General features: G+C 42.7%; 1 protein-coding gene across 1 annotated transcript in view; it reads left to right on the top strand.

Moving 5' to 3' along the window:
* Positions 1-16,560, top strand: part of LOC139228006 (diphosphoinositol polyphosphate phosphohydrolase 1-like) — an 88,038-nt gene that overhangs the window by 36,911 nt on the left and 34,567 nt on the right. The window contains exon 2 of the mRNA XM_070859156.1: positions 9,811-9,921. Coding sequence (XP_070715257.1) covers positions 9,811-9,921 — 111 coding nt within the window. The remainder of the gene's footprint in view (positions 1-9,810; positions 9,922-16,560) is intronic.

The raw sequence follows: 16,560 nt of genomic DNA on the forward strand, positions 1-16,560 counted from the left end.
AATCCAGCCCAGGAGATACCTGCCGAGATTCAGCGTGGATACGGTCTGCTTAACAGCCTAATCTTGGCCAGCACTTCATACCCGCAAATTTTGTATCTCGCGTATCATGCGACCCCCCAAATTTAGGTTACAATTTAGGTCTTCAAAAGTCGCATGATACGCGAGTATATACGGTACTTGGTTTTTTTCCCCCATACCCAGTTCTCACCTTTACGCAATAACACGTGTAGGGGCTCGAAGAGGGTGCTTAAACCCGGTACGAAGCTACCAAAATAGTTGAGTCCCAGGAACGACCGCAGCTCCGTGACGTTCTGTGGCCTGGGCGCATTCCTGATAGCCTCTGTCTTGGCGTCTGTGGGCCGAATGCCGTCCGCTGCGATCTTTCTCCCCAAAAACTCCAATCCTGTTGCCATGAAGACACATTTTGACCTCTTCAGCCGACGCCCTAGGCGGTCCAATTGCTGGAGGACCTACTCCAGGTTTTGTAGGTGCTCGACGGTGTCCCGACCCGTGACCAATATGTCGTCCTGAAAGACCACCGTGCGTGGTACCGACTTGAGTAGGCTCTCCATGTTTCTCTGGAAGATCGCTGCAGCTGACCGAATTTCAAACGGGCATCTGTTGTCGATGAACAGTCCCTTGTCCGTGTTGATGCAGGTTAGGCCCTTCGAAGACTTCTCCAGCTCCTGCGTCATGTAGGCCGAAGTCAGGTGAACGTCTTGCCTCCTGCCAGCGTTGCAAATAGGTTGACTGCCTTAGGTAGCAGGTATTGGTCCTGCAGCGCGAAACGATTAATAGTTACTTTATAATCGCCGCAAATCCTGACCATGCCATCACTTTTGAGTACTGGAACAATCGGGCTTGCCCACTCGCTGAATTCCACTGGGGAGATGATGCCCTCGCGTTGCAGCCTGTCCAGCTCGATTTCCACACTCTCCCTCATATGAGGTACCGCTCGCACCTTGTGGTGAATGGGTCGTGCCTCTGGGACCAAGTGGATCCGCACCTTCGCCCCGTAAAAATTTCCAATGACTGGCTCAAAAAGGGAAGGAAATTTGTTAAGAACCTGGGTACATGAGGCCTCATCGACATGTGATAGCGCTCAGATGTCATCCCAGTTCCAGCGGATTTTGCCCAGCCAGCTCCTTCCAAGCAGTGTGGGGCCATTGCCCGGGACAATCCAGAGTGGCAGTTCATGCACCGTGCCCTCATAGGTGACCTTGACTGTGGCGCAGCCCAGGACAGTGATAAGCTCTTTGGTGTACGTTCTCAGTTTTGTGAGGATGGGACTCGGGGCTGGTCTGAGTGCCTTGTTGCACCACAGTCTCTCAAACATCTTTTTACTCATGATGGATTGGCTAGTGCCAGTGCCATTCATTTTTACGTTTAACATTATAGGTGGACATTTCGTCTCAAATGTGTGCACCCCGTGTACTTCAGCATTTGCCTCCTCTCGCTGAGGCTCGAAATTGCTTTGGTCCACCATAGACAGATCTTCCTCTGCTACGTGGTGGTTAGCAGATTTTGCAGAGTTTGCAGCTCGTCTGCAAGCTCGTTGGAGGTGTCCCATTGTTCCACAGCTCTTGCAAACATACCCTTTGAAGCGACATGAATAGGCTGAATGGAAACCTCCACAATGCTAACAAGGTGTGAATTGCCTTGCATTCATCCTTTGTTGCAGACTCTGAGTCACCTGAGGCCCGCTGGCAGTTGCAGACTCGTGATTTCTGCTCGCAAACACAGTTCCAGTTAATCTATGAACATTTCTAGCACTTGTGTGCTGAGAGATTTGTTTGGTGTTATCACTGGTGGACATAAACACCTGTGCTATCGAAATGGCCTTACTGAGGGTCGGTGTCGCTACAGTCACAAGTTTTCGTAGGATGGTCTCGTGGCCAATGCCCAGTACAAAAAAGTTTCCAGGTAGCCATCAAACTCACACGGTCCTGCAAGTCGCCTTAGCTCGCCACTTCCTGACCTTCAGATCGCTGGTACGTATAGAACCAATACCTCGCCATCACCACACTCTCCCTCTGGTTAAGATGCTCCCGAACCAGTGTACACAGCTCCTCATACGACTTATCTGTGGGTTTCACCGGAGCCAGAAGATTCTTCATGAGGCTGTAGGACGGTGCCCTGCATACCGTGAGGAGGACCGCTCTCCTTTTTGCAGCGGTTCCTTCTCCGTCCAGCTCGTTGGCTACAAAGTACTGGTCTAACCGTTCGACATAGGCTTCTCAGTCCTCACCTCCGAGAACTTCACCAGGATGCCCAAAATTTGCTGCATCTTTGCGTTTGGTTCGTATATTCGTTGCCAGTTGTTGTGTTCCTAATACAGATGAGACTGCACACAGGGAGGTTAAAGTAACAGTGACCTCAGTCTTTATTAAGACACTCCAGAGTGAGTAACTGGCCTTAGGGGCCGGCTTATATACAGTGCTCCCAAGGGATGCTGGGATCCCTTGGGACTTCTGGGGTTGTGCTCCCTGGTGGAGGAACATGGGAGTGCATGCTTTACAGATACACAACGAAAGGGAACTGAAGTGATGAGCCACAGAAAACTCAGAATCATACATGCAAAAAAAATGGAGATATTCAGTAAAATGGGCACCTGGTCATCATTTGGCCTCCCCATCTTGGAAGAGGCTGCACTGTGAGCAGTAAATATAATACACTAGATTAGTGGAAATACAAAAAATTGCTATCTCTCAAGGTGTCTTGGGGCCTTGAACAAATGGTGAGAGGAGGTGAATGGACAAATGATGCGTTTGCTGTGGTTGCACAGGAAGGTGCCAGGGGGAGGCAGCTGGAAGTGGGATTGGCAGTAAAGTATGTTGCAAAAGGAATGATCTGTCACAAAAGTGGGGTAAGATGGAAAGATGTGGTTGAATTATGTCGGTATTCAGATCAATTGTATATAATGGTTAAAGTTCGGTGTTCGTATTCTATTTAAAGAGGGGTGGGGTTCTCACCATCTGAGCCCTTTTTAATAATCAAATGGCAATCTGTGGCTTGCCTTATTGGCATTTTTCTTGTGTTCTTTAAACATTTAAAAATAAAAGAGCTAATGTTTATAACAGGGCACTGGCTTTGAAGAGATACTGAACCTGGCAGTGTGGGTGTGCTAAATTACCATGCAAGTCGATGTGGGAAATGAGTGGGAGCTTTCTCCTGCTGTTAAACTGAATACCTCTCGTGCACTTTACATCGGATTTAAGTATAGTGATTTGTTGTGCAAATGGTGAATCAGTTTCTATTGGCTACCAATCCACTTTTTTGTATGTTGTCTGCATAGAGGCATAATATATACTTTAGCCCCCTAAAAGAGCCAGTGAATGTGCCAGTTGGCATTGAATGTAGATGACAATGAATTAATACACAAAGTAGTGGACAAATTTTCCCAATCTTGCGTTCCAGAGGTGAGAGAGCGGAGTACAGTATCTATTTTATTAATCAGTTTGGTGATTTAATATTGTTGTCAGCTGGGTTTTAGAAGTGCAGATCTTGTGCAGCCAGTGGCAAGCCCAAAATAAATTTGCTGGACTTGCTAAATGCTGCCGTGTGAAAGACATAGTTTAAATCTGGTTTATTCCTGGCAGCTGGTTTTAACAAATCCAGTAGGCTTGCATTTCGGTTGTAACTGGCTGCATGAGACCTGCACAGTGGCAACTGGTAGTGCAAATCCTCTGACACCAATTAAAATTGGTCCTGAAAATGCAGTGGGCAGCGTAGCTAAAGAGTGTGCCGCCGATCTCCGGCAGAAATCCACACTTATCTGGTGCGAAGCTCCCTTCGAAAACGTGTGTTTCGCTGCAGAGTTGTGCGCAGCGTAGTGGACCCCAGATCCCAGGAGAGCACGTTGTGCGTAAGCATACCTGGAATCACGCGCGTGTTGTGCCAATCAGTAAACGGGAATCTCCGATGCCCATTTATGATTTTGTAATGCATAATTTTAGCGGCAGTGATGTAAATATCCTGCTTGAGTGTCTAGGTTTCTTGTGTACAAGGGTTTCACTGCAGGGCAGTTGCATTTCATTAATAATTTGGTTCAAATCATGAAAACCTTGGGGAATAGTCAGCTATGTCATCGTCATTTCAAACCGTTAACCAAAAACGTTAGGCATATGTTCTCTTTTTTTTTTCTGTGGATGAACCAGTTTTGTGAAATACATCGCAGCTACTGCGCAAGGGGCATCTTTTTCTTTTTAAAAACATCCTTGTAATCTTGCACTGAAATGAAAAGGACGTCGGTACTTTTGGTATGTTTGTTTTCACCCTTTGCCTATTTGTCTCCACGAGTTGTATTGGGATCAGTTGTAATAATTACAAAGCGAAGATATGAGTTCGGCAGATATAGATTTTTTAATTGCATTTTTATCATTATGAAAATAACTGGTGTATATTTCAATCTGCTGTTTTGATGCTTCACCTAACATTGCACATCACCCCTCCCCTTGCGCTGTGCAAACGGGCTCCTGCACCTGTTTGCACCAGCCGTAAAATTTCCTTGTGTAATTGCTGGACAGTTAGAGGACAATTAGTCCAACTGCGCTAACAATGTGGATATAACAGTCGCAGCTGATGATCTGTCAAGTTGGAACTTGACAGATCGCATGTTCAGGATTTAGCACATGCTGAAATCCTGAACTTGTCACTTTCTGAGAGCATGCTGTCATACCCAACTTGTAAATTCCTTGCTTTTACTTTGTGTAATACTTGTGTTAGTGCAACAGTGTAGATGAGCCCAATGTCAACTTGCTGGGTTCATTAAATCCTCCTGCTGGGAAGACCCGGTGCCCTGATTTAGTGAACTTAGCAGTTTTGAATTGGGGTTTCAGTTGGCTGTGCAAGAGCTGCATTTTGGGAAACCGCACCCACTGGCGCCAATAATGAAAAGCAACTAATCCATTTAGGTAGCTTTATAACCAATAAAAGTGCAGCGTAAATTAAGTATTTTTTTAATTGGGAAACTGATTGGATTTGAAAGAAAATTTAAAAAAAATCATTTGCCCTGAAGTTGCATCCTGCAGTCATGAATCATGAGAGAGAGCGCGTGCGAAATTGGCAACTTTATTTACCTTGTTGAATCGCTTTCTGCAACAGAGATTCCAATCTTAAAAATCATCTTTAAAAGTTATGAGAATACAAATAGAAAGGATTTGAAAAGTGATTCTTTTGAAGCAAAGGGAAAAATGGATTTGACGAGAGTAGGAAAGCTATGTCCGGTCCATGCTATTTAATAACCAGAACTGGTTTGTGAGGACTGTTGGTTTGAAGTTGATGAATGATGTAAATGAAGTACTGTTAGAAGAAATTTGAGTTTAATGACAACATCATTCTTGAAGTTTGCATTTCTCCAGAATTCAGTGTAACTACTTCAAGCAGATGTTGCTCTAGTATGCATGAGTTTTGTTGTTTAACTACAATTGTGTAACTATGTGGTGCAGCTGCAAGTTATGTTTCAACAGGAAAAACCAGGATTATAACCTTTGCAATAACCTTGTTTATCTAAATGTGGCCATCAGTTTTACTGTGAGACTATCATAAAAAACAGTGTTTGATATATGCCAGAATATGTCAATGACAGTTCAGTAGTTACACCAAAGTTATGTGTTCAAACAAAACTGATGTTTCGTATAAGTATTCTCAAAGTGAGTTTAATTGTTGCAGGCAGCTTCCCTGTACTCCTCACTACTTTCACTACCTCCCCACTTACTAATTTTAAATCCACCTATCCTGAAGCTGATTCCCGATGGGATGTGCTTTCTAATGTGCTGGCTCTGGTACTCTCCCCTCGTGAGGCTAGGCAGCGATTATCACCAACTTCCAGTGGCCTTGCAGCTGAGCCTGAATCTGCCCAAGTCGAGCACTCTTGCCTGGTACTTTCCAGTAGGAGGTCATTGGTTAGTGCCCAGGAAAAGGAACTCGAGCTGATTCTTTCTTCTTTCCCTACCCAAGCTAGCTACATTACCCTTGTATGCCTTGGATGAACTCTGGCAAACAGGGGATTGAACATGGTTTGTATTTCTGTTCTGTATTGTTCAGTAGCATGCAGAACAGTACATTTAACCCTGAGCTATTGTAGGAGGCTCACTGCCGATGGGTTTTTAGGTAATTCCAAGCAAATTGGAGGTGATTTATAACAGTGTTTAGATCTTTGTTTTGCTGTGCAAAAATTGGGAATTTAAAGGGATGGTCAACAACACAGATTGACAAATTTCAGTTTCTCCTTTTCCAGTTGAAGAATAAATTGTTACGTATTATCTGCAATGGGTGGCACTATTCAGTCCTGTTATATTTTAGATATTATTTGGGTATCTAATCTGGAGTACAGTATTCTTAGCACAAAGACAATTTACTTTGGAAGGTCAGTATGGCATCAATTTCAAGGCCTCCAACCATTTTTTCCACCTCTACTGCCATCCGTTCTCTGCCTATTCTGGGAACTGCAAACAGTGTTTTAAGAAGTTGCCACGTGGGAGAGGATTAGATATTTAAATGCTGATGTGTTACTGCATACAGTTCACTTGAGATGACAGTTTTGAATAACAAATAAGGAAAATGCTGACATAGACTGGAGTACCAGCTCATAAAATGATGATTCCAGATTAGAAATGTTTTTATTCCCTCATGAATTTGCTGTAAGCTATCGGAAAATGGCTTTTAAAAATAAGATTGCAACACCATTTCTGGAAGCACATCTCACTTGTTCACACAAGTAAACCAGGAGATGTATATTAACCCAGATTTTGCTGTCAAAATAACGATGAGGCCAATGGCACTTGCTGTTATTTAAGCGTAAATGGTAACTTCAGGTGAGGGGCAGATGTGTGGTTCAATGCCAATACCCAAAAGTTGCTGTCAGTTGCCGACCTGCTCTCAACTTTGCGAAAATGCCATTTCGTTGCCTGCTTCACCATTGAAATGCATTGAATGGTGTGAATGTTGCAGTATTTACGTGGTAGATACGAACTAAACGCAACACAAAGTTGAGTGTTGTCATTACAAGTGCAAGTATCTATGTTCCGCATGCTTAAATGCAGGTTGTTGCTTTCTTTAATTGCAATCTCCCAGGTAACAGATCCCAACATTAAATGTTCACTGTTCCACATTAACAGTTTCCCATAGCTGGCTCTTCAATCTTAATATTTTTCATTTTTGTTGTCGCAAGGGAATGAAAGTGGCATATCTGCCAATTTATGCAATTATGATGTTCCTCTCAGTAATCGGAATAAAAATTTACTCCTCCCTCAAGTGAGATTCGCAGATGCAATGATTTTAGTCTGCCTTAGACATGAGGTAGCTCAGCACTCTTGGGTCATAAATATAAGATAGTCACTAATAAATCCAAAAGGAGTTCAGGAGAAACTTTATTCAGAGTGGAACTTGCTTAATACATAGAGTAATTGAAGTGAGAAGCTAGATAAGTACATGAGGGAGAAAGGAATAGAGGGGTATGCAAATGGGGTTGGATGAAATAGGGTGGGAGGGAGGCTTATATCGTCTTACATTTTCAGGTAGAATGCTCTGGAGACTGAGTGGCTGCTGTAGACCTGAATGATGTGCGATTTTAGAACTTTTGGACTAGCCATTGTATCTAAACAGCATTTTAGATGCAGAAGCCCTTTTAGCCTTATTTCTGCTGATAGTGTTCATACAGTTGCTTTCCATAGTTAACAGCTATTGCTGGTTGTAAAAGTTTAGAGGTACAACAACATTTACAGTTATTGTAATTGGCCTATCGAGTTCTATTTCCAGAACTTAGCTTATCTGAAAGAACTTAAGCTGTTGTGGGACTTCAGGTGTATGGACATCTACTTGTTCAATTGTTTTAGGGTATTACCACTGGATTGGAGGTATTCTTCCTGATTGGAGGGTTTCGTAACCACTGGAAATTCTTGTGCTTGTTGTTCATTACATTTTATACACTTACAGCTGCATTATTAACTGCTTGTGTTCTTGAAGTGATTTAATCTGCTTTATATCCCACAAATAAGGAAGGGGCCAATTCTGCTCTCCTGAGTTCTTCCAATTTCCATATTGTAACCTGTAGAAGTGGCAACATAGTTTGGCGTGCTCTTGGTGTCTGGCTTTCTGTAGACCGTGTCTCCTTGGTTTGATCCAAGTAGCTGCTGGGAATCTAGAAATCATGGAGATACAGGTTCGACCTCCGTTCCGGAATCCAGACACCGGGCCGATCCGTGGCGGGGTCATCCGGAACCGGAAAATGTTCCGATATTCGGACTCCCCCCGCCGCGACGATCCGACTTCGCCCTGACCTAATATCGCCCGCTCTGACTTCGCGCGGCCCGACCTCGCCCCAGCCCCCTCCCTCCCCTTTACCTTGGTTGTCCGATCCCACCTACCTCAGGCCAGACAAGGAACTCCTCCATGGCGGCGGGCCTGCGCGAACATTTCTTCCTCGGTGGGGCCCCGCGCGAACATCTCTTCGGCAGGGCCCCGCGCAAACATCTTGGCGGCAGGGCCCCGCGCGAACATCTCCTCTTGGGCGGGGCCCCGCCCGGGCATCTCCTCTCGGGCGGGGCCCTGCCCGGGCATCTTGAACAGCTCATCGACGAGTAACTTCCCCCTTCCCCCCCTTCTGCCGTTCCAAAATCCGGAAATCCCCGAACCTGGGCTCGGGTGTTTCCGGATTCGTGATGTTAGAAAGACGTTCCAAAATCCGGCAAAACGCAAAATCCAGAACGGCCTCCGTCCCGAGGGTTCCGGATTCGGGACGCTGCGTACGTAAATAGGTTAATTGCATGCAATATTGTACAAAAAATCTTTAAAATATTAAGACTATTGGTGAATCACGAGCAGCAGAAATAGAAATCTTGAACGTGTGTACAATTAAGATATTTTGGGCAAAGGTTGTACATTATGAAACTTTCAGAAAATATTTGTAGAAACTGAAGTAACTTGCATTCATTTCTACTGTCACCATACTTTTTTGAACTGGTTATCGTTTACATGAGGAGTTTGCCTCCTTGCAAGTATTGAGGATGGAGCCATTATTCTTGAAAAAAAATAATATTGTATTGGAGGGGTAGAATAGGATCACGCTAGGTGGTAATAAAGGGGGCATGTAGTTAGGATTTGTACAAGGCATAAAGTGGGAGAAAGGGATTTTTTGTGTTTTTTAAACAAGATTCATTAGAATAATGAATACATTGATTTCTTCAATAACCACTTCTGGCAATCACAACATTTAAAGATTACAGGAAAATGGGATTCGAGCAGATGTTTGAGCTTGTGGAACTAGCATTAATGTGCGCAGTGGGCAAATGGTTTCCTTTGCTGAAACTTCTATGATATTGTTCAGACTTGCAATAAAATCACTCGTACAGCATTGTGTTGCTTACATATTGGTATTAAAAGTTGGATTATTGATATGGATACTAAGTTGCATGGCATAAGTGAAAGAAAATCCTGGTGTTCATAAAACCTATTGATCTTAGTAAGGAAAGTTGATATTAAACTGTCTTATGTCTTAATTTATTGAATTTTTGCATGTAGTTCTTTGTACATATTGAAGCTAAAAATTCAAGTGTTAAGATTAGTAGTTAGCTAATAGTTTGAGTAGTTTGTTCTGTGCTAGACAAAATAAAAATTGTATTACCTTGTTTGAGCTTTGCCTGTAACAAACTGGTTGTGTTTTCTGGTGTCCTAATTTCAGAGTGTGGTACATTTTGTGGAAAATGTTGGTTCTTTGTGCAGAGCATAATTGATGCATTTCAAATGCGATTGAAGACGATGGAAGAAAATCACAGTACCCTTTTTCCTAAGTTAAGTACTCTTTTATCCTAGGTTCTGTTGGTCAGCAGCAGTCGTCACCCAGACAGATGGATTGTGCCAGGAGGTGGCATGGAGCCTGACGAGGAACCGAGTGTGGCAGCTGTCCGAGAAGTCTGTGAAGAAGTATGTACAGAGCACTCATTTGTTCTGTGTTCTTAAACTTCACTATCAACTAATTTAAAAACTATTTAATTGTTAATCAGACTTCTTCTGTTGGAGTTAGTTAACATGTGCCAGTCAGATAGCTGCTTCTTTCAGTCTGCATCAATTTAATTGAAATGACTTTGTGCAAATTTGGCTGAAGTATAGCAAGTTCCAATCTCTTTACTACTTCTGGCAGATAATTGCACAATACTTATTTCCAGATACAACCATTGGCGCACACATTTAATTCATAGTTGCAACTATTTTCCACATACCACTAAAATAAGCCCATGTACCCAGTCTGGAGAATTGTGAGAATGCTAATCCTTTAGGATGATTTTAACATTGGCGTATTCCTCATGTAATATTCCCATCTCCATGTATAAAGGGCACTTGTCCTGATGGTTCATTTGCCATTACTAAATCTTCAAGTGTTCCTGTAATTGTTTTTGTACATCAAGCATTTGTCATCTTTGATTTTTCTCTAATTTCGTGTTCATCGCGATTCCATCAGCGTTCTTAAACAGATGCTCCAAATGTTGATGTGCAAATTGTAACTTGAAAGTCATAACAGCCACTTTGAAAAGCTTTACTGTCACAAAGTCCTGCATTATGTGCGTGAAAGTTAATTTGCTGGCTCTTTGAATTTCCACTGCTGAAGTATGATGCTACGTACTGCATCAACCTAATCTGATAAATCAACTGAGTTAGTTTTAGCACAAACCTAGTGGGATACTGGCTTCAGGCAAGGACTTAATTTGCTCTCCAGACCGACCACCTACAGTTTTCATTCCCTGGCACTGAGAACAATAATAAGTCATTGCAGCAAATGTCTCGTGAAATTGACCCAAGTGATTTTTAGAAGCAGCAGTTCCACTTGGGGTCTAGTTCAACGTGGATATTGTCACTGGTTTCTCTAGGACTTACTTTACACATGTAAAATTCTTTCAAGTGCAGTCCAGCTTGGGCTGTGTGGTTACATTGCTATGCATGTTTCCTCTTACTGAAGGAAGTCTTATTGGATAACCATGGCCACAAATGTGTAACATATCCCTTTGTGTCCGAACACATGCAACTCATCGGCAAAAGGCTCTGGTGAAGTGAACCTTGCTCGAGAGTTTGGACGTAGATATCTCCTGTACGGCTGTAGGTATAGGAGTGTCGAACCCATTAGCTAATTCTTTCTGTTGTCTACCAAGTTCAGGACAAATTTGGGTAATTGTATCTGCATGGTAAGAAGCTTATTTCTCAGAGGAAGGCAAGGAATTAAAATGACTGGACTTCATGAAGCAAAAGATACATTTCAGAAACCAGTGGAGGTGTAACACTTTAGATGATTGTTTTGAAGTGACTACACAACTGGGCTATCTATTAATCTTCTAGTTGAATTTTCTCAAGTCTGGTGGAATAATCTACTCTGATCATGCAAAGAGCTGGGGGCTGTTGGGTAAAGTTGGCATTTTATGTCCCCAGGCCAGTAAAGCGTACTAGCACACATGAAACAGCAAGAGTTTAATTTTTGAGGGATTTGTGGTCCCATGGTCTACATCGATGGTATTTAATGTATTTTTTTTTTAAGTATAAATTTTGAATGGTCACTGATATATGTTATCTAATTAGCCTATCTTGATCTCATGGGAACCTATTTCCTTAAGTCTATTTGTTCATAGCACAGAAGTTTTCTCAGGTGCTATATTCAGTAGAAAATCTACCAGCACAGCAGATTCCTTTTCTAACTTCTATTGACACTCAGGAATTTTACCAAGTGTGTTTCTGTGGTTGCTGCTTCCTTGGGCTTAACATCTGTAAATGTAACCCTTGCTGTCAGAGTTGGAATTTTCATTAAATCTAGAGAAATCCTGACCAGATGCTTTGTAGGATCTTAATTTTATAAAGATCACTCACTGGTAAGGAGCTGTCTGGTGACACACTGAGCAAAAGGATACCACCATTGTGGTTTCCAGTTCATGCCTAATGTACCCTCCAGTCATAAGACTGCTTCTAGCTATGAGGCTATCCAGGACTGGACCTATTTGAGAACGTCACTAGCCTGTAGACACAGTGGGCCAGAATTTGCTGAGAACCTGTGCCATAGAATTAACAACATGTGCCGTTATTTAAATGTAAAAGTTTCAGGAAATAATGTAGTAAGTGAGTTATGCCATTAGTTGCGTTGTGCCATAATTTGCTGGGACATTTGCGCTGATACCCTTGCCAAAGCCGATAAACATTGACTGCAATGAAGGGATGAGCGACAAAGACAATGTCGTTTGTGTATTTGCTGGATTTACGCCAGTTTTTACAGCACAGCCACTTGTATTGAAAAATAATGGCATGTGTGACCTGGTATTGATGTAATTTATGGTCCTCATATGACTCTCAGCCTGGGAAGCCAACAAAGGGATCTTTAAAGCTGTGGGGACTCACCCCTGCAGTCTTGAGGATTTTTTTCTAATTCGTTTAGTTTGGCAGTCTTTTCTTGCTAAGTTTTTTTCCATCCAGAGTCCTGTTAGTGTCTGAAGGCAATTAATTTTAGGACCCCCCGCCAGCTTTTTCTATGCAAAAAGAAGGGCAAACCATTGAAAACGCCTATCCACTGGCTATTCCTCTGTTCTTGATTATCATGGGTGACCTGGAAGGCGATGTCTGTACTAACCTCACGAATCTCTCTCAGTGGGGTGGAAGAGAAAGAGAGTGTGCACAGGGAGCCAATGTAATTTAAGGCACTGTCTGAGGAGTTGTGCATGTACAGTCTGCATTTTAAGGAAACAATTTGTCATCTCTGCAAAATGCTCCATGAAGATCTGAAGGGTAGTGGTAATGAAGGTGAAGACCGCCTCCATTGCTATAGTGCTGGTGCCTTCCAGTAAGGCTCTAACATCAGCCAAGGAGCAGTGAGGACCTGCATTCAACAGGGCATCCGACTTCATTAAATGAAACCTGTCCCTTGCATAACAAAGAGATGGGATCATCAACTTCTACAGGCTTGCTGGTGCTCAGCATTTTGACCACCTCACTTCATGCCACTTGGTTCATGGAGTCCCCAGCAGCTGGTCTCCCAGACATTCAACCTCATTGAATAGGTCCTTGGCCCCGAACTTGGTGCACTCACCGCCTGCTGCCGCCGGGTTTTTTGGGCGGTCTCCCCTCGGTGACCGTTTTCTCTAGCCCTCCCGCCGGCGGGATAGGACAACTGCTGGAAACCGCCCTACCGCCTGCCAGGTTGCTCCGGGTGGGAGTCGGTGGCAGCAGGAGGCAGGACTGCCGTGTGGAGGCAAGTCTAACCCCAACGGTAAGTATGAAGACCTGCTTTAAAAAAAGGTTAGTAAACATATATATATACAGCGATTCAGCTGGATGGGGTCCCCTGAAGGTTTTCCAGTGTTTTTTTTTTTTGGTATATATTTTTATGTATCTTTCCTCGGCGGCACTTTGGCGAGGATTGCATTTGCTGCCGAGATTGGGAGTTCCCGCTTGCTGCCGTAAGTCATTTTTTTGCCGCCGGGTGGTCTTTGCAGATCTTTTTGAGGAATCTTCCTGCCAAAGTACCGCCAGGTCTCTCGGCGGTCCTTTGGGAGGGCCTTAGCTTTCACCAAGTTCGGGCCCTATGTCTCAAGTTCTGCGACCTTTTCTTTGCACCACCTTGTGACATATCTGTGGAAAAGGAGATGTGCAGATACTGGAAATTACTTCATACAGCATTTCAAACTTTTTTTCATTGAAATTTACTTTTTAAAGTTGATTTTCAGAATTTCAGCTCGGTTACCTCTCAGTTCCAAGCCTCAATCTAAATTATGACGTCTGTTCTCAGCTTTCTATAGTGCCATGCGGCTTGGTCTGTGGGTTAAGCCATTGACTGCACCGTGAACGCTGTCCTTAATTTGTCTTTGATCTCGCTGTGCCATAACCGAAGCGATTTTGTAGCAAATTTTGCCATATAGTACAAGATGAATCAAGAGTGAAAATGTCCAATTGATGGCACAAGTCGCACATCACGCTATTCCAGCAAATTCGGGCCCAATATTTCAACATTGAATTAGCTGAGGAAAGTATGATTTTCAGGCATCCTTCAGATGTTCATCCCTAGTGGATCTGACTGTTGCACCAAAAGGACCTAATTTCTTAATTTATGGCCAAATTTAGCATCACTGATTACCTTAAACATTCACGAATTATGGAAAAAAAATTAATCTTCAGTGTTGATTCATGTTCATGTTTGCCAAGAAAACTGTTTCTAACCAGCATACAGCACTAACTGCAAAACATTTGATGTCAAAACAGGCCTGCCAATTTTCACTGCCAGTTAGAAACTGATTTCCGTCAATGTTGGGCGGAAGGATCCAAAGAAAATTTTAATTTGCTCCAAGCAGGCTAGACTCCTCATCTCTTCTCTCTTCCCTCTGCCCCCTGTAGAAATGACAACATGGAAACAGGATGTTTGGCCCCAATCTCTATGGTCATCCTCCATATTGGCATCCTTTTATTCCCTTTTTGTGCAACCATCTATCTAACCTAGTCTTAAGGGTTGACATGGTCTCTGCTTCAATCACTAGCTTTAGCAGTGCATTCCACAGCCTCACAACCTTTGTGTTAAAAAAGTTTGTGTTCTCTGTCCTGAATTTCTTGCATTTATTCTCATATGTTTCCCCTCATTCGAGACCCTGAATCATTGGAAATAGTCTGTTTCTATCTACTCTGCCCCATTACTTCATAATTATAAACACCTGTATCAAATCACAGCCTGAACTCCACTGTTCTAATGAAAATTACCCCATTTTCAAGTCTGTTTGTATTTCAAAGTCTATTTGTAATTCCTTATATCACCCAGTATCTTAGTGAATCCCCTTATCTCTATAAAAACCCAATAACCTTCCTAGATATATGGTCCCCTCCAATTCTGGCCTCTTGAGCATCCTCAATTTTAATAGTTCCAACATTAGCGACCGTGCCTTCAGTTGCTAAGGCTCTAAGCTCTGGAATTCCATCCGCAAACCTCTCCACTCTACCTCTCTTTCCTTCTTTTGAGATGTTCCTTCAAACCTATCTCTTTCTCTAAGCTTTTGATCACCTGTCTTAATATCTCCTTACGTGGCTTGGTGTCAAATTTTGATAACACTCCTGTGAAGTGCCTTGGGATGTTTTACTACATTAAAGGTGCTATATAAATACAAGTTGTTCGTCACTTAAACATCTTTCCTATAATATGGAACCCAAAATTGCGCACACTACTTCAGCTGTAGTCTTACTAAGGTTTTGCACAGATTCATCATGGTGATGGACATTGCCCATTGTATACCATGGAAATTGCTCCTCAGTTAAATCTGATAGACTTGCTTTATTGTCAGTGTAGTAAATGGAGTCATTACTGAACAGTTGTTAGTTCCACAATACAATTACATTTTTATTTTTTCCACAATAAACTAAATCTGTTACCTGGTAATGAAAAGTGATCCAAACATTTTATTGTACAGCTTTTTAAAAAAGGGAATGTCATTGTAAATCAAAATGGGTTTGTTATCTTCAACCTCCCTTTTTATCTCAAGTCCTCGAACATGTTGTCGCTTCCCAAATCTGTGCTCATCATTCTCGCAACTCCATATTTGAATAACTCTAATCAGATTTCCGGCCTTGCTGCAGCACTGAAATGACCCTTTTCAAAGACACAAATAACATCCTATTTCACCATGGTAAACTATTCCTCCTCATCCTTCTAGCACTGTCTGCAGCCTTTGACATGGTTGACCACGCCATCCTCCTCCAAAGCCCCTCTTCTCTGGGTGGGACTGCCCTCGCCTGGATCTATTCCTATCTATCCAGTCGTCGCCAGAGAATCACTTACAATGGTGTCTCTTCTCGCCTCATCGTTTCCTCTTGTCCAACAGCGCCTTGATAAAATTCTCATCCTCATTTTCTAATCCCTCCAAGACCTCGCCCCCTCCCTATCTCTGCAACCTCTAACTACCCTCCGAGATATCTGCGTGCCTCTAATTCTGGAGTATTCAGGGCTTTGGTGTTTAAAGTCTTGTCTGGGATCTATGTTCTCTTAGAGTAGCCTTACAGAATATTGATAGTATTCCTTAAAGTAACATTCAACCAAAGGATTGTTTAGAATGGCTGATTGGGAGTCAGGTTGGGTGTTTAATTTAGTTTATTAAGAGTTATTCCACCTGTAAATCCTGTAGTGCCATCCTGTACTATGGGTCATGTGTCTACCTCATCTAGAATATTTTAAGTGATGGGAGGGTTAAGGTCTATAGTACACGATACCATCAAGCTGAAGAGAATGGGAAAGATGATGCGATAAATCAGAAGTATTGATGAGATGACTCCAAGCTTGTGTCTAAGAGTCTGATAAGAGGAAGGAAGGACAGAGCGGGATAAGGAATTCCATTTGAGGACCAGCCAAGAATGAGTTCGAGCAGGTCATGTGTTCTGATGCATGTAGGAAGACCACTGTTGGATGACATACTTGTGGCATATAAGAAATGAGAGGAGAGTGCAGAGTGGCACTGATCATAGCATTTTGTTAAAATAGAGACCAGAAATATAATGGGAAAAAAGAGAAAGAGGTGGGAGAGAGATTCCTTATCAAATAATAGGTACTAGAAAATTTCTTCA

The sequence above is a fragment of the Pristiophorus japonicus genome, chromosome 17 (assembly GCF_044704955.1).
Source record: "Pristiophorus japonicus isolate sPriJap1 chromosome 17, sPriJap1.hap1, whole genome shotgun sequence".
In the NCBI taxonomy this organism is placed as follows: domain Eukaryota; kingdom Metazoa; phylum Chordata; class Chondrichthyes; family Pristiophoridae; genus Pristiophorus; species Pristiophorus japonicus.